Source organism: Pristis pectinata, chromosome 1 (genome assembly GCF_009764475.1).
Source record: "Pristis pectinata isolate sPriPec2 chromosome 1, sPriPec2.1.pri, whole genome shotgun sequence".
NCBI classification, from domain to species: Eukaryota; Metazoa; Chordata; class Chondrichthyes; order Rhinopristiformes; family Pristidae; genus Pristis; species Pristis pectinata.
In genome coordinates, this window is record NC_067405.1 from 144,763,832 (window position 1) to 144,782,819 (window position 18,988).

General features: G+C 41.8%; 1 protein-coding gene across 2 annotated transcripts in view; it reads right to left on the reverse strand.

Annotated features, from left to right (window-relative positions):
• Positions 1-525: 525 nt before the first annotated feature.
• smek1 (SMEK homolog 1, suppressor of mek1 (Dictyostelium)) overlaps positions 526-18,988 on the reverse strand; it is a 115,057-nt gene continuing 96,594 nt past the window's right edge. Inside the window, exons 9-15 of one of the 2 annotated variants that reach the window (XM_052039395.1) lie at positions 16,748-16,850; positions 7,861-8,019; positions 7,595-7,764; positions 5,414-5,556; positions 4,679-4,869; positions 2,862-3,091; positions 526-1,397 (exon numbers count right to left, since the gene is read on the reverse strand). In XM_052039395.1, the coding sequence (XP_051895355.1) occupies positions 1,272-1,397; positions 2,862-3,091; positions 4,679-4,869; positions 5,414-5,556; positions 7,595-7,764; positions 7,861-8,019; positions 16,748-16,850 (1,122 nt within the window). In that variant the 3' untranslated portion in view covers positions 526-1,271. Of the gene's footprint in view, positions 1,398-2,861; positions 3,092-4,678; positions 4,870-5,413; positions 5,557-7,594; positions 7,765-7,860; positions 8,020-16,726; positions 16,851-18,988 lie in introns of both variants that reach the window. The other variant, XM_052039304.1, reaches the window with a different exon arrangement.

The following is an 18,988-nucleotide window of genomic DNA, read 5'->3' on the forward strand; positions in this document are numbered from 1 at the left end:
ATGGAAATGAGTGATAATATTTTGGTACAGTGTATTCTCTGGGCAGTGAGTGACACGACGTTCATTATAATGAGACAGATTTGTAAGTTGAAGACACGTACCCCGAAGAATCAATGGGGCGATAACAAAAATTTGTAAAGTGTACGTTTGCAAATTGATGAATGCCTGGCTGCTGTTTTCCCGTGTTTACTAGACCTTCATTTTTCCACGTTTTGCACAAATTTCAAGATTTTGCCCTGTATTCCCGAATCATTCATGTGGTGTCAAAAGCAGCAGTGGCTCTAGTAGTAAAACTATACCTCCCAAAAGTCCAAAAATCAGCCATTTACTACAATTCTCTACTTTCTAATGCTTAGCCAATTTTACATCCATTTTGATAAAAAACATACCTGATATCATCAAAATATTGGCATATAATGGTCTTTTTAAAAAGACCAACCATTCTTCACAACTTAAATGTCAATTAGTGCAAAACCAGCACCCCACAAATACACGCAATAAATGGTTCCATACAACAGGAAGAAATACATTACATCAAAGAATTTCTTTAATGGTCCCAAATATACTTAAACAACTAAGTGTACACTCAAGAAAAAAATTGAAGAAAATGTAAGATATGAAACAAAAATGATCACATCTAGAAATTCCATTCACTTTTTAGTCAGAAGGGATGGGGGGTTTTTCAAAAAATTATGCAGTTGTAAAGATCACAGGTTAAAAAGAGAAAATTTGAGTACTCTTAGCCCTCCCCACAGAGGTTCCTTTAAAATGCCTTCTTTCATCGTGATCATCGATGTCCTGAATATACAATGTAAAGGAAAGTCTTTGAACAATGAGAAAAACTGCTGGCACTCCAGGGAGGAATTACTGCAGGATAACACCATGCTCTCCCAGGCTCCCAAAGACCTACCCAACACACCGTTACAGACTCAACCAAAACCAGTAGGTCATGCTACTTTTCATAGCACTAGAAAAAAAACTCTCCACCCTCACGAGCTGCTGTTTTGTTTCTTCCTTCCCTGAGAAAGGGGGTAGAGCGAGGTCAAAGCCTGGATACACATGGGTATCAACAAGTCCCAATTCCTTTGTTCTGATGTCTTTTTGTTTTTGCATCCTTTCCCGTTTCGATGGATTGGCACTTGATCAGCAGAATTCCATGTGTACGTTTATCTGTGAGAGATGACGGTTCAGACACCCCTTTTTGTTGTTTTGAGTCTGGTGATTTTTGCAGGTCAGTAAGAGTCACTGGGCAAGGTTGAAGGGGATCGTCATTAGGATCCAAGCCTGGACTTCTTTGTCAAAGGCGCTGACTGCTCTTTCTCTTCACCATCTTCCTCCTCCTCTTCTTCCTCCTCATCATCATCATCTGGGTAATCTACAAGACCGATTAGACCGCCCTGGACAAGAAATAAAAAGTTATTAGAACACAGAACACTACAGCACAGTACAGACCCTTCAGCCCACAATGTCGTGCCGACATTTTATCCTGCTCTAATATCTATCCAATCCTTCCCTCCCAATGTTAGCCCTTCCCTCCCATTCCTCTATCATTCATGTGTCTGAGAGTCTCTTAAATGTCCCTAATGTACCTGCCCCCACAACCTCTGCCGGCAGTGTGTTCCACGCACCCACCACTGTCTGTGTAAAAAAACGTACCCCTGACATCCCCCTTATACCTTCCTCCAATCACCTTAAAATTAAGTCCCCTCATGTTAGCCATTGTCGCCCTGGGAAAAAGTCTCTGACTGTCCACTTGATCTATGCCTCTTATCATCTTGTACACCTCTATCAAGTCACCTCTCATCCTCCTCCTCTCCATGGAGATATTATTACAGAATTACTGTAATCACAAAGAGCACAGTGTTGCATCAGTCTTCTAACCGCAACATTTATTCTGAACATGAGTTGGGAAATCTGATCAAATCATTAATATATATTAGAAATGGCAGTGGTCTTAGCACCACCCCTTCAGGAATATAAATGCCTCTTTACGGTAAGGTGTAACAGGTATAGAGGGAGAACTTTCTCCACTCAGAAGGTGGTTGGAATCTGGAACACGTTGCCTGAGGGGGTGGTGGAGACAGAAACTCTCACAACATTTAAGTATCTGGATTAGCACTTGAATCGCCAACACACACAAGGGTATGGACCAAGGGCTGGTAAATGGGATTTGTGTAGCTAGGATCTGATGGTCAGCATGGATATGTTGAGCTAAAGGGCCTGCTTCTGAGCTCTACGATTCCCTTGTCTGTACCCAAACTAGCATTCTATTTATGTTTTCTTTGTGCAACCACTCTATCTTGTGGTTCCACATTTGATCAGTTCATGTGTGATAAGGGTACAAACACTTAACGAAGGCAACAGAACTCAGGGAAAAGCACTCTTTTCTACTGCCTCCTGTTATTTCATAACCAATCACAAAACTTTTCTTAAAGTCAGGGCAAACATTGTCAATTGTGAGAGTTGTTATGAAATAGGAACAATGACAGTACATTGAAAAAATAATTTATTTCATCTCATGTTAAGTTAGATCATGTCAAAGGACTGAGGAGGGGAGCAATTGACTGTTAAATGGTATTGTGATGGATGAGAAGCTATAGCATCAAATTACCTCTCAGGTTGACAGAATGTAAGCTTTGGCTCCTGAGGCAAGGGAGAAAGAACTAGTCTATCCCAACCTCGACTGTGACTAGTGATCAAGTGGTAATGATCAGAAAGTTTGGCAGTGAAGGGATAAGAAAATTCAGGCTTACTTTGCTGAGTCAAGCCCGACTTCAATTCAGATCGAGGGGGTCAGATTGTAGTAATCAAGCTTGAAATGGTCTCATGATTTAAGGAATCATTTAAGTCCAACATGATACCTTGGTTGTAATAGCTGCCATGTGAGGTGTGCTTTTGGCTATTGTTCCGGGTGACCCTGGAGATCCCGGAGAGCCTGGAGACCCAGGTGAATTGCTTGAGGCTGACTGGCTGGTGAGGCTGGACTTGCTGCTTCCACTGCTGGTGCTGGAGAAGGAAAGCTTGAAACTGGGGCTCTGTCTTCCTGTCAGAGTGCTCTTCGTTAGGACCTCCTTCTCATCCCCATCTTTCACTAAAAGGCATGTTCAAAATTTAAATGGAATAAATTTAGAAGGGTACCTTACAGTATCACCCATTTAACTTTATATAAAAACACAGATTTCAACGTATATCAGGGTCTCTCTTCAAAACTGAAGAGAGACAAATTTAACTACAGAGTTTAACCACCCAACTCCAATGAACAATTTAACCCCACCTTCAATTCAGATCAAGGGCCCATACTGCAGCAATTAAGCCTGAAATGGTCTCATGATTTCAAGTGTTCAAAGTGAACTGCAAATTTGATCCTGGTGTTAAAGAAAAAAAAATCTCTGGCATCCGAATTTCTAACAAGTTTCCACTGCAAAACTAATTGCACTCTTAAAACAATCTTGCAGGACATTTTCCCCATAAAAGAGAGTAACACAATGCAAGTGTAAAATCATGAATTAAGTAGAATACAATTTAAGGTGAGAGCGGTGAGATGTGTGGGGCAAGTTTCTTCTACCCCCCCCCCCCCAACACAGAGGGTGGTGGGTGCCTGGAATGTGCTGCAGACATGATGATGGCAGTGTTTAAGAGGCAATTTAGACAGGCACGTGAACGTGCAGGGAATAGCTGGACATGTATCATGTCCAGGCAGATGAGATTAGTTTAATTTGGCGTCATGGGGCGGTGTTCTGTTCAGAATCAGGTTCATTATCACCTACATATATCGTGAAATTGGTTCTATGATGGGGTGGGTGGGGAAGAGGTGTGGAATCTGGTTCATTATGCCATGGAGAAAGTAGGAAAGTAAGATTAGAGAGTAGTTGGCTATGGAGGCACGAGGTGCAAATCCATCTGCTGTGATGACATTTCCAGCATTCTAGAAATGAATACAGTGGGCAAGTGGAGTCTAAATCAAAGCAAAATCAGAAACCCCACCTCCCACCACTGCATTAAATAGATTCCTTTCAATACACCGTCTCTTCCGACATTCTGTGAAGAAGTTCAATGTGCATGCACGACCTTAATTTTGGTTCTCAAAGTTTTATTTGAGATGCAAGGTGTGGTTTCACATTTACAATCTGGAATGGTGCTTTAAATCTACAATATCAAAACATACCTTGCTTTCCATTTTCTCCCCCGATTCTCCGACCAGTATCGGATGTTAATGTTGTAGAGTTTGATGGATGTCAACAGTATTGCTTCCCCATGACTCATTCAATTATCGTGAAGGCAGGCTTTAACAAGGTATTCATCCCTTACAGGTGGTCAAAGGATTGGGGTTGAAGGTTAAAAAAAAAATCACAGCCAAGGCCAATTCAGCCTTCAGCTGGCATCTGTGAACTTGGCCAATGTTGATGCCCAGCAAAAGCTGAGAATAATACAATCCCACCCATTGTGTAGTAAGTTTTCCCCCAAGAGATGCGAGGTCAGATCACTTCCCAAGCAAATTTTTAAACAGTACCACAATTCATTCATGTCCACGACAAAGAGCTAGGACATTTATGGCCAAGAATGAACTGGCCCTGAAGAAACTCTCTATATGTGGAGTGTTCTGCTCAATAGACACTTGTCTTTTGATGTTAAGCAATTCAGAAAAAAAGCATTTACACTTAATTGCCAGATTTCATACATTTTTTCCGCTCCATAAATTTGCCGAAATGATCCATGATTTCATCATCGTTTTTTGACTTGTCAGTTGGTAGTAGTACTGGCTCTCCATCTTCCATTTCATCCTCTTCAGTGTTGAACCACATCTCCTCCTCTTCCTCCAGGGTGCGGGCATCTCTTCGGTACCTGTTATTTCGCAAGATGGAACGCATACTAAATACCAAATGGGGGGAAAAAATAAAGAGGTGTGAGGGCACTCTGATAGAGTGGGAATCACAATTTTTAAGACCTGGTTTAAGTATGATTAAATCAACTGAGAACACAAGTCCAAATCCCACTACAGCAACAAGAATTTCAATAATTGAAAAAGATGTGGAAATAAATAGCTGGCATTATGAGAGTGATGTCTAATATTTGCAAAATCCCAAATGGCCTGCTAATATGCTTTACACAAGTTACTGTCTTTATCTGGTCTGACCCACCGGGTATCCCAATATAGCTTGTGGTTGACTCTCTTAGATGCTCCTTGGAGATTTTGGTTGCATTCTACACACTATTTCCCAGGTTCTCAGCATGCATTCGTACATTAGATTTTTACACTATTCCTACAATGGTCTAAATTCCAGGTTTGACATCAACTTACAACTTTTGATTCACCTCCTTTTCCCTTTATTCAGTTTCGACCATATCTTGTGCCCAAAACTTACTTTTTACATCACCCATCAAGGAAAAGAACACCTTTTAAAAGAAGCTTCACCTGTCAAGTTTCGGATTATCTTGTCTTTCCCTTTGTTGCTCATAACGCAATTTCAGTCCTTTGAATGTCTGCACATAATCCACGTCTTCAAGTGCTTTCCAGTAATTTTCTATGACATGAGCTGTTAGGGACTTGATATCTTCCTGTATATCAGAAGACACTGCTTTAACCAATAATATAAATATGTAACCGCCACGTTCCAGAATAACAGAATTCAGTAAATATTTTGTGCCCCAATAATTTGTGCACCTTGATTTTCAAGAGGTTGAAGTGGGATGACAATATTTAGAGGATAATATTATTTATATAAAATATTTTACTCCAGCTTCCTAATGAAAGTACTAATTATATAAAACTCCAAGATAATGAATGGCTAAAGCATCAGCCGGTATTTATGCATCTTGATGCAGCAGATCCATGTGTATTTCTTGCTATTATTCCATATTTGCAGCATTAATAATTTGCTCCATGGTTACAAAAGAACCCAAATTTGAATAGAAAATGCCACTCCAAAATTTGCTTTTAACAATGCACAACAAAAAAATTCTCTCCTCAGCTTTAATTCCTATGTATGCCAAGGATGCCTAAGTGGCCTGCTCTCTTCCAATACATCACGGGCGCACCCCTCCTCACCATCAGCAGTATCTACAGGAGGTGCTGCCTCAAGAAGGCAACATCTGTCATCAAAGATCCCCACCATCCGGGCCGTGCCACCTTCTCACAGCTCCCATCGGGCAGGAGGTACAGAAGCCTGAAGTCCCGCACCACCAGGTTCAGGAACAGCTACTTCCCTTCAACCATTCAGTTCTTGAACCAACCGGCACAACCCTGATCACTAGAACACTAGACCACTTTGCACTAAAACAGATTTCGTTGCTTTCTTTTGTTCTAATTGTGTTCTTTCTTGTAAAAATTGGCGATAATTTGTGTTTATGTTTTTCTTGTGAATGCTGCATATCTGATGCTATGTGCCTGTGATGCTGCTGCAAGTAAGATTTTCATCACACCGGTGCATATGGCAAAAACCTTGACTTTGACTTTGTTCTTGATGGTGAACTAACTGAAGATACGACAGCAGACTGCTGATGCACACCATCCCACTTTCTCCATTTCGGATAGCACTCTTTATCAATGTACTAAGGTGAGGTGCTCAGCAGTATGCAAGACTGAATCTGCCCCTTGGTGACAGAAGTGAGGATGGTGTTGCTGTTTCCTGACTGAAAAGAGGGCACTCTCAGAATATGGAAAGAACCTGCTCCTCCACAGACTGCTTTCTGTGCGCAACTGTGACAGGATAGGCATTAGAACACAGAGAAGAACTTCTTCTTGGTCAGGTTCAATGCCTCTCTCTGACATTGTGGTCAAATTTGGGCACAGGACAGGGAGATCAATTCAAGTGACATCACGCAAACCAGCCTCAGATCCATTGACTCTGTTTACACTTCCTGCTGCCTTGGGAAAGCAGCCAACATGATCAAGGATAAGAATATCTTTATTAGCCACACACACATCGAAACACACAGTGAAATGCATCTTTTGTGTAGAGTGTTCTGGGGGGCAGCCTGCAAGTATCACCACGTTTCCGGCGCCAACATAGCATGCCCACAACTTCCTAACCCGTACGTCTTTGGAATGTGGGAGGAAACTGGAGGAAACCCACTCAGTCACGGGGAGAACGTACAAACTCCTTACAGACAGTGGCCAGAATTGTTAAGCTAACCGTTACACCACTGTGCCTGTCCTCTCACCCCAGTCATTCTCCACTGCCATATCCCTCCCCTCTCCACCAATTGGGCAGAATGTATAAAAGCTTGAAAGCACATACCACCAGGCTCAAGGACAGTTTCTGTCCCACTGTTATCAGTCTTGAACGGACCTCTCATACGCTAAATAATGAACTCTTGAACTCCCAATCTACCTTGTCATGGCCCTTGCACTTTGTTTGTCCACCTGCACTGCACTCTCTCTGTAACTGCAATACTATATTTTGGATTGTTTTCTTTTTCACTTATGAATGGAATAATCTGTCTGGATGGCACGCAAACAAAAGCTTTTCACTGCATCTCAGTACACGTGACAACAGTAAACCAAATCAATTCAACTGACTGCGTTTTTGCACATTCTGTCAATGTTCCCAGACCACTAGCCACACAAGTTTGTCCGTGAGCTGGGAAAACTTACCACTCTGATGAATTCAAACATTTCAATGATTGCTGAATTGAGCAAGTTGTAGCGGGACCCGTTGTTCAGAAATGCCTTCACCACAGCTTCAAACAGAAAAGCTTTCATAATGTAGCGATTGTAGAACTCATCTTTTAAACCAATTATTTTCCTCATGAAGCGAAGTGCACCTGAAAGTAAAAGTAAATTTAAGTTATCACATCTAATAAAGGATAATCTGAGAAAAGGTCAGCAAATGAATTAAAAATCATTAGACTTTGACTTACACAAGGCCACAAAGGCATGCTTTGAGCCCATGAGTACAAGCACTCTCCGTAAAATGTCCTTGTTTATAATGTAGTTCTTAATATGATAGGTGTGATGCTCCACGCAGAAGGTGAGTAATTCCAAAATTAAGGCTAAAAGCTGAGCTGTCTGGAAGTCATCTGAAGAGTAAAACGAGAATGTGATCTGAACAACTTGTACTCAAAACTTCTCTCTTTAAAAAAAAGCAAACAAGACAAATCGACAATGACTAGCTTGCCTTAAAGCTCTGATTTTTACATTGTATACTGTGCTGTGAAAAAAATCAAAATAGCAGTATAATTAAAGTCAAGATGCATAATGTGATAAAATACAATATAATTTAACAGAAGTAACTAATTTCCAAAGCTACGAACCAAAGATTAGTGAATGGAGATTATAACACAGCGAGATTCTCTCCACAGAACGGTACAGCACAAGGAAAGGTTTGACCCACCATGTCTGTGCCGACCATGATGCCAATCTAATCCCCATCTGCCTGCACATGGTCCATGTGCCTCTATTCCTTGCCCGTCATGTTTCTGTCTAAGGGCCTCTGAAATTCTGCTATCCCATCTACTTCCACTACCTCCCTTGTCAGCGCATTCCAGGCACCTATCACTTCGTGTAAAAGCCTTGCCTTGCATATCTCCTTTAAAAGCTTTCTCCCGCTCACCTTATGTACCACCCTCTAGTATTTGACATTTCCACCCTGGGAAAAAGACTCACTAATCTATGCTTCTCATAATTTTATATACTTCTAGCAGGTTGCCCCTCAGCTTCTGATAGTCCAGAGAAAACAATCCAAGTTTGTCCAACCTCTCCAAATAGCCAGTATACTCCAATCCAGTCAGCATGCTGGTGAACCTTTGCTGCACCCTCTCCAAAGCCTCCACATTGTTTCAACAGCATGGTGACCAGAACTGCACACAATACTCCAAAAGTGGCCCAAACAAAGTTTTATACAGTTGCAACCTGACTTCCCAACTTTTCTACTCAACACCCTGATTGATAAAGGCAACCTTCTATACCACCCTATCCACTTGTGTTGCCACTTTCAGGGAGCTATGGACTTTAACCCCAAGATCCCTCTGTACATCAAAGCCACTATTTTATTTTTAACAAATCACAGATAGGAAATCTTTAAAGCTTAAAGCTATCTCCTCTCAAGCACACACCAGTTAGTCATTTATGATAGTACGGGTCACCCTGGGTTGCGAACACCTGGCTTATGAACACCCGTAGATATGAACAAGCTCCCATAATGTTATTACATTCAAAAGTTTCCCCCCTCTCTCTCTCCACTTTTAGTAATTGTTCTTTCTTATCAGTCTTGTGTGTTTTTAATGCCATTCACTACAATACTGTGGCATACTGTGGAGGTTATGGTTATCACATTGAACGATTTTTACTTATTTTCGGACATGGACAAGTCAACTTAAGGACATTTGTAAAGATGGAACCAGATTGTTACCTAGGGGCGAACTCTATGTGGGATCTTTCCTTTATTCAAAATGATTATCCAGTTTAATCAAGCAACAGTAACCGTTATATCTAATTTCGTCAATGTGAAGTGCCGCAGGATGATTCAGACTCCAACAGGGTGCAATATAAACAGGTTAGCAGAGCACCACTAACAAAATGAGGCCATCAATTGTGCCTCTAGAACATAGAACAGTACAACACAGGAACAGGCTCTTCAGCCCAGATGTTGTGCCAAACTAATTAAACTAGTAATTAAACGCCTAAACTAATCCCTTCTGCCTACACAATGTACATATCCCTCCATTTCCTGCACATTCATGTGCCTATCTAAGAGCCTTTTAAACACCTCTATTGCATTTGCCTCCACTGTCACCCTGGCAGCACATTCCAGGCACCCACCACTCTCTGTTTAAAAAAAAACTTGCCCCGCACATCTCCTTTGAACTTACCCCCTCTCACCTTAAATGCATGCCCTCTTAGACATTTCGACCCTGGGAAAAAGATGCTGGCTGCCTCTCATAATCTTCTCTCAGGTCTCCCCTCAGCCTCCGATGCTCCAGAAAAAACAACCCAAGTTTGCCAAACCTCTCCTTATAGCATATATCTTTAATTCAAATGTTAATCACTGTCCTCTGAGGCCATGATTTAAACTGCTAATACTGAGCAATGGATTTCCAAACCTTCTCCCTCTTTCTTTAAGACACTGCCTTAAGACTACCTACTCCTTTTCAAGAATACTTTTGGTCATCTGTCCCAATATGTTTGCATTATTTGATTGGTGGTAGTTTTCATTCAATAATGTTTTTGTGAAGTACTTTGGAATGTTAAAGGTGCAAAATGGAAGATGCTGTAGCAATAGAAGATGCAGGCTGTGATCATGGTAACTGGAATATAGTTATTCTTCCGGCAAGCTGAAATCTACATCATATGGGGCTATACTCCTCCTTTCAAGGAAACAGATGTCACATTTTCAGACGTCTGCTAGAAGATTGTAGATTCAACCTCCACATACCTGCATTTCAGCACACTGAAGCTGACACTTCACTGCACTCTCTCTTTGAGAAAGGGACTACCCACTCTGGTGGTGAAGATTTTTCGATGTTTTAACCAATATATCTTACTCACGACCAACCAAAAAAAACTGTCAACCTTTTAGCCCATTGCAATCATCATTATAATTTAAGTATTTATCCTCTAAAATTAACACTAAAATTTTTACATCTCCACAAACACACACACAATCACACATTCAATATACCGACATTATTCGAGTCACTCAGTGACACAGTCTAAATGTAATTAACTTTCATCTGGTAATGCACTTTATAACTATGACATAATGCATAAAAAAAAAACAGATTTTTATAATTAAATTCTTTAGCACAGTGGCTATTATTAGAAAAAAAACAAGTAATATTTTGTGCAAGAGATTCCATGATCAGCAACAAGATGAATCACCAGTTAACAACAAAAGGCAATCAAAAAAATGAAGATGCTGATAAACTAAAATAAAAATAGATAAAGCTGGAAATACACAGGTCAGGCATCATCCGTGGAAAGAGAAGCCGTCAGCATTCCGGGTCCTGGGCCTTTTGTCAAAATTGGAAAAGACAAACAAGTTAGCTTTCAGTGGGACAAGAGAGGTGGAACAGTTAGTTAGGAGGAAGAAGGCAGCATACATAAGGTGTAGGCAACAAGGATCAGATAGGGCTCATGAAGAATATAGGGTAGCAAGGAAGGAAGGAACTTAAGAAGGGGCTGAGGAGAGCAAGAAGGGGACAAGGCCTTGGCGAGTAGGGATAAGGAAAATCCCAAGGCTTTTTTCACGTATGTGAAGAGCAAAAGGATGACGAGAGTAAAGGTAGGACTGATTAGAGACAAAGGTGGGAAGATGTGCCTGGAAGCTGTGGAAGTGGGTGAGGTTCTCAATGAATACTTGTCTTCAATATTCACCAAGAAGAGGGGCCTTGATAGTGCAGAGGACAGTGTTGGTAAGGTTAATGTTCTAGAGTATGTAGATATCAAGAGAGAGGATGTGTTGGAGCTGTTAGAAAATATTAGGACAGATAAGACCCTGGGGCCTGACGGAATATTCCCCAGGCTGCTCCGCGAGGCGAGGGAGGAGATTGCTGAACCGTTGGCTAAGATCTTTGAGTCCTCGTTGTCCACCGGAATGGTACCGGAGGATTGGAGGGTGGCAAATGTTGTCCTCTTGTTCAAAAAAGGTAGTAGGGATAGTCCAGGGAATTACAGACCAGTGAGCCTTACGTCTGTGGGGGGCAAGCTGTTGGAAAGGATTCTTAGAGACAGGATCTATGAGCATTTAGAGAATCATGGACTGATTAGGAACTGCCAGCATGGCTTTGTGAAGGGAAGATCATGTCTCACAAGCCTGATAGGATCCTTTGAGGAAGTGACCAGGAAGATTGATGAGGTTAGTGCAGTAGATGTGGTCTACGTGGATTTTAGTAAGGTGTTTGACAAGGTTCCACATGGTAGGCTTCTTCAGAAGGTCAGAGGCCAAGGGATCCGGGGAAGCTTGGCCGTGTGGATTCAGAATTGGCTTGCCTGTAGAAAGCAGAGGGTTGTAGTGGAGGGAGTGCATTCAGATTGGAGGGCTGTGACTAGTGGTTTCCCACAAGGATCGGTTCTGGGACCTCTACTTTTCGTGATATCTATTAATGACTTGGATGAGGGGGTAGAAGGGTGGGTTGGCAAGTTTGCAGATGACAAAGGTCGGTGGTGTTGTGGATAGTGTGGAGGATTGTCGAAGATTGTGGAGGGATATTGATAGGATGCAGAGCTGGGCTGAGAAATGGCAGATGGAGTTCAATCCGGAGAAGTGTGAGGTAGTACACTTTGGAAGGACAAATTCCAAGGCGGAGTACAAGGTTAATGGCAGGATTTTGGGTAGTGTGGAGGAGCAGAGGGATCTGGGTGTTCATATCCACAGATCCCTGAAAGTTGCCTCACTGATGGATAGGGTAGTTAAGAAAGCTTATGGGATGTTAGCTTTCATAAGTCGGGGGATCGAGTTTAAGAGCCGCGAGGTAATGATGCAGCTCTACAAAACTCTGGTTAGACCACACTTGGAGTATTGTGTCCAGTTCTGGTCACCTCATTATAGGAAGGATGTGGAAGCGTTGGAAAGGGTGCAGAGATTTACCAGGGTGCTGCCTGGTTTGGAGAGTATGCATTATGAGGAGAGACTAAGGGAGCTAGGGCTTTACTCTTTGGAGAGAAGGAGGATGAGAGGAGGCATGATAGGAGGTATACAACATATTAAGAGGAATAGATAGAATAGACAGCCAGCACCTCTTTCCCAGGGCACCAATGGGTGGGAAGTTCAAGGGAGATAACAGAGGAAGGTTTTTCACCCAGAGAGTGGTTGGGGCATGGAATGCGCTGCCTGGGGTAGTGGTGGAGGGAGGTACGTTGGTCAAGTTCAAGAGATTGTTAGATAAGCATATGGAGGAATTTAAAATAGGGGGATATGTGGGAGGAAGGGGTTAGATAGTCTTAAGCATGGTTTAAAGGTCGGCACAACATGGTGGGCCGAAGGGCCTGTATTGTGCTGTATTGTTCTATGGTTCTATGAGAGAGGCGGAGGAGGAGTGGTTAGAACAAAAGGAACATCTCTGATCAGGCAAATCTAAAAGGGTACATTGTGTAATGTGTTGTAAATAGTGGGATTATGGAACACGCCCAGCGCACTTGACTGTACAAATAGAATTACAGAAACTCAGCCAACACTGGCTGGAGACACAAGAGATTGCAGATGATGGAATCTGCAGCAAAAGACAACTGCTGGAGGAACTCAGTGGGTCAAAAAGCATCTGTGGAGGTGAGGATGGTTGATGTTTCGGGTTGAGACCCTGCATCAGGATTGAGAGTGTAGAGGGAAGATAACCAGGATAAAGAGGTGAGAGGGAGGGGTGAGACAGGTAGGTGACTGGCAGGAGTGGCCAGTTCTGATACAGAAAGATAGATAGAGCTATCTAAAGGAAAAGACAGCAAGTCAACTCTGCAATTGACTGATGTAAATAAAGTAGCTGAACTTCGTACTTTCAGGTTAATGAAAATACAGACATTTCAATAAATTATTTAAAATATCTTGCCCCACAGCATCAACTGCATGTTCTGTGAAAGGGTCACGACAGGTATAACCGAAGGCAGTTCTTCACATTCAGACTGCAACCTTACAAAACATTATCTCTTTTTGCTAATGGCTGCTGGTTCCTTAATCAAGTTCTGCCCTAACTTTGTTCACTTTGAAGTTGACTAAACCCATTGGAGAAATTAAAAAACAAACTGCTGGAGGAACTCAGTGGGTCAGGCAGCATCTGTGAATGCAAAGGGATAGTCGATGGTTCAGGTCAAGACTTGGCATAACGACTGAGGGTGTAAAAGCAAGACAGCCAGTATAAAGAGGTGAGGGGGAGGAAAGGATGGATACAGCAACAGAGCCTGAGATTTAATGTGGAGAGAGCTGCAGATTATGGAATCTTATAAGGTAGGTAGATGACGAGTGGAACCAGATAAGGCCAGGATGGTAGGCAGATGGGACCACTAGGGGGAGGGGAAATGGGACCCCTCGTGTTGAATGTATGGGTGATGAGCAGATGGAAGCAGGTGGGGGAGTAGTAACAGGGGGCTGGAAGGGGGGCTTGGAAAGAAGGGGTTAGGATCTGCAGTCTCTTGTGTTTCTATTGGAGAAATATTTCCCAACTGCTTTAAATTTGCTATTAGCAACACTGCACTGCATGTTCTCATCCTGCTACTCTGACAGATCTGAGCACAGATTTAATTGTTTAGTTTCGTCTTCCATCAAATTGTTTTCATTTCATAATAATATCCCCTAATATTTTTTTAAAAGCACAAAGAACCATTCTTAACAACAACTTGTGACCAACCTGTTGCATTCCTGTGCACCTAATGACATTGCAGTGTATGCAGTAGTCCAACTGCTCCCTGATGAAAACATTCTTATAAGCATTAACATGGGGAAAATTCAGTTTATTTCAAAATTTTTTCCTGGCATCTAATGACTTAGATTTGAAAAGTGACATGTCAACTAACACTCCAAATCTCTGATAATCTCCCCCATAGGATTTACTTCCAACATATTCAGCCCCTTGCACCTGTTTACAGTAAATGTCACCCATCAGCGATTTTGCAATGGGGGGCTGTACTTCCAATGCAAGACCATGGTTGCCTCCACATGACAATCCTTGGGCTGAGACTGTAAGTGGAGATTCTCCCTGGCCTACCTCAGTTCTTTGTTGCACTGAGTATATGGTCCACGTCCAAGTCTTGCCCATGATATCTGCCGAACTTAGTCAGCAATACTTTATGCAATCCCTTTTAGGAGTTCAGGCACACTTCAATATTTACCTTCCTTTACTAATTTTAGATGTTTCTTCTCTCAAAGATGCCAGACAGGCAGCATCTACCTCTTCATCAATCTTATGAAAATTACAACGTGTGCATAATAAATGTTAAGTAACTATGTTTTTGTGGCTTATCTGGAACATCTCCTTCAGTAATATTCATAGTACAGGAATGTGGTTGATGTTGGAAACTAAATGGTTAGTGTCCTTCCTGCTTGAGGAAGAAAAACAGGTAGTTATGTAGAACATTAACTATTGCTCGTTCATCCCTATGTTCAACTGCAAGGTTCCACTGATGTCCTTCCTTCCTGAAACGGTAATGAGTGGCTCTGTTGTAAAGGAGGAGGAACAATGAGCTCATTTCTTACTGTTGCCGAGCAAAGCAGCTGATGTCAGACCTTTACATACCTATGGCTTTTTAAGGCCAAGGGTGACATCGTTAGTTTCTTCTTTGGTACACCATAGTGCAGATGTTTCCAGATGAAGTCCTTCACTTCTGGTCTAGCACAGGAAGCACTTCTAGGAGCAGCCAAATAAAAACTCAAAGGTTTGGTATCATTGAAATTGACTTTTATGAATGACTGCATAGAATATCAGGGCTTCTGTGGATTTTTGGAGTGGGGGAGGTAGCTCTGAGAATAAGTAACTGGAACAGAACCAGTTGAATGTGGCAACAAGGTTTTTAAAGCGAAAAGCTAATGGCATTGTCTACTGCCATGATTCTTAAAATCTTGGATAGGTTTTCTACAAGTTCTGACAACAGCAGCTCTGCTCAACTGGAACCGTTTTTAAAACTGATTCAAAACTACTAAACAAGTCAGAAGATTGTATATTTGAAATTCCACATTGCTCCATTTGTAACACAACATGCCAATTCAGTATATTTAAACATTTAGCATTATGGAGGTATAATCAGCAACAATTACCAAATTCAACAGTATAACAAGTATCCTACACACTAGAATGTTGGGAACACAATGGCTAGGAGATGGGGTGTGGGGTGAGGAGGTGGGACTGGAGTGGGGGAGAAAGTCTTAACCCAAAAGGAACACAAAAATAGTTTAGAAAGAAATAGAGGCCTTTTGATTAGCAAAGTTCAGCACTTGCTACAAACCTTCTTCAGAGCACTTGGTTAAAATCTGTCCATTTGGTTTGTATCAACCTAGTGGCTTGTGTCTTAAGAGGCTTGCCTTAGCAAATCCAAATTATGGAGAGAATTTAACATTCAAAATGCATTCATAAATTTGGCATGCTCAAATTGTACAAACAAGTCCAAGATACACCAAAATAATCTATTACATCTTATATACTGTGCAACTTCATCCCCTCCAACAGAGCTAACTCTGCCCTCTAATTCCCTGAACCATGCTTCATTTAAGTTCATACTGTACCACAGCACTAAAAAAAAAGCTTAATATATACAGCTAGAAAACAGCTATCTTACACTGAAGAGAATTTGCTGCTTGGTGCTGCCCAACACCTATTTCAGTTCATCCCCCCATCAGATCCTAGCACCAAAAATCAATCTCTGTTACTTAGGTGGTGTGTAGCCTTTAGGGTATGGCCCAGATAACATCATTTAGAGGTGACCAATAGACTTTTTATATTTTTCAAGACCAAGTGAAATTGTTAATTCAGGAAAGCACCAAGTAAGTACAGGGGGGGAAACATTCTCGGAATATTTAGAAAATGACATTAAGTACGGTTACTTTTTGATCTCAATTGAAACAGATAATTTTCCAATTCATTGATAGCATAGCTGGGATGAGGGTTGCATTGTCGGTTTCCTTTCCTCAGCAGAGCTGTTCTGTCTTGGAATGGACAAGAAAAGCTCTCCACAGTCATTGCTGCCTGAGTTTAGAAACAGGCAATGCTAGGACTTGAGTAGCGGAGCAAGTACCTTCATCACCACTCAACATTTTAATAGAAGTGTATTTGCATGCCACAGGCTGAAGATAAGATGATTGGTACTGACCATTATACGGAGATGGCTCACCTTTGCTGGGCTTCTCCTCAGTGGTATTCGCCAGCAAGGGGGCAGTCAGGACATGCATGCAGTGTTTGTAAAAGAAACTCAGAAATTCGGTCTTCTCTGTTTTCTATGGAAGAAAATTAGTCATTCTTAATTACGTCAAAATATTAAATGCAAACAGTGCCAATATTGTAAAAAAAAAATCATTTAGAATACAAAGATCCACACCAGGAAACACAGCAAAGAGCTCTTTGGATACAAGCATGATGTACCTGACTAATGCACATTGAAATCTGATTTTCTAATTTCAAATTTTCAGCAACTGCCAAGTTCTGTATCCCAGATCTCCAGTGTTGATTCTCCTCCCCCCACCCCCCACTCTCCATTTTAATTCATCTCCCTATATTTACAACTCCTCCAGACAGATTAGCTGCAATTTACAAAATTTTGCTGTGACCCCAGTTGGCATCACCATCATTTGTGTCAGTCAGTCTCTCTTGGTCATTGTTCTCGCCACTCCTCGTTCTCCTTCTCTGCAACTTAAAACGTGCTGGTTTTCTAATGTTTCCCAGTTCTGATGAAAGGTCGTTGACCTGAAAATTTAACTCAGTTTCTCCCTCCATAGATGCTGACTGAGCAGCTTAAATGCTTTACAGCATTTTCTGTCTTTCTTTCAGATCTCTGCATCTGCAGTCGTTTTGCTTTTTGATTTTTTTTTTAAAGTATATGCCAAATCAGTTCAGATAAGATTTCTTTATTCGTCACATGTACGTCGAAACACACAGTGAAATACATCTTTTGTGTAGTGTTCTGGGGGCAGCCCGCAAGTGTCACCCTTCCAGCACCAAGATAGCATATCCACAACTTCCTAACCCATACGTCTTTGGAATGTGGGAGGAAACCCTCGCAGACACGGGGAGAACGTACAAACTCCTTACAGACAGTGGCCGGAATTGAACCCGGGTCGCTGATGCTGTAATAGCGTTACACTAACTGCTACACTTCCGTACAATTCTGTGGTTCTGACAATAATACCAAGAAATGGTCAATAAAGGATTGGTCTCTGATCCTTTCTAAATAGAAGAATAAAAATGACAGCCATCACTGTGCTAAACTAGTCAAAAACATTCACAAGTGCTGCTGTTTGTTTTGTTCCTCAGTTACCCAGCAGAGGGAACTATTGTGTTTTATGGATACATTAAACAGACTCATTTTCCATAAATCCATCTAATAAAAGGGACTAAAGGCTTGTTAAATAGTAAAATCATGTCTTTGACTAATAACTGTTGACAAAATTCAGTTGACACTTCTGAACATTAAAACAATGAACGAGTATCTTCATTTTACACCATTTTAACTCAATAATTGGCTAGATCACAGTTGTAAATAGCTCTGTCTAGAACAACTACCAGGGAAGAATACCAGCTTAGTAGTAGCTGAAGGGGTGATACACCATCTGGCAGAGTACAAGAAGAATGTATTCCTCTGCCTTGCAGGATGTACGGGGTCATCTCATTTGAGCTTTCACATCCAGAAAAAGTCCAAACCAGGTAGTCCAACTTGATCTGGCCCATTAGTTCAGTGAGATAAATGTGTGCTCACGAGTTATCAAAACTTATTCTGTATCGAATTCTTTGTCAGATACTGTTTGCTTTCTTTCCACATAACGATCTCTATTAGTGAACACTTGTATTAGCATACAGCTTCTGGTACTTCAGATTGTAGTCCATCAGGGGAACATACCAACGTGCAACTTGGTTTGCAAAGGAGATCCTGACCCAACAAATTAGCCAGAGGGTGCTATGCTGCAAGAAACTAATGCTCCCCTTGGGAGTCCCTGAAGCTGATAAGTAACCTTCTGAGAAACAGGTAAAGAGACTGGCTGTCCCGAAAGTCCCACAATGCTTACTGACTCTTTCCCAAATGATGCTAGTGGCCAATCGGAAACATAAATTGTGGAATAAGCGGCTCCAGTATCAATTAAGAAATCAAGTTGTTGTCCATTTACAGTCAAAGAAATAGGAGGCTCCAAAATCTTCTTAACGGCCAGAATTTGGGCGTGGCACCCCTCTTGTGGCGGCTGGGGATGCTGATCAAATGGGTTATTTAAAGTGAATTGTGCAGCCTGTGGTGGCGGTGGCAGTCTGGAGCCCAGTAGCCGGGCTGTCAGCAAACAAAATAAACCCCTCGTGGACATCCCCGTCCTCTACCCCTACCTCGTCCGCCGCCCCGACCCCAGGCTGACTGATGCGGAGTAACCGCTGG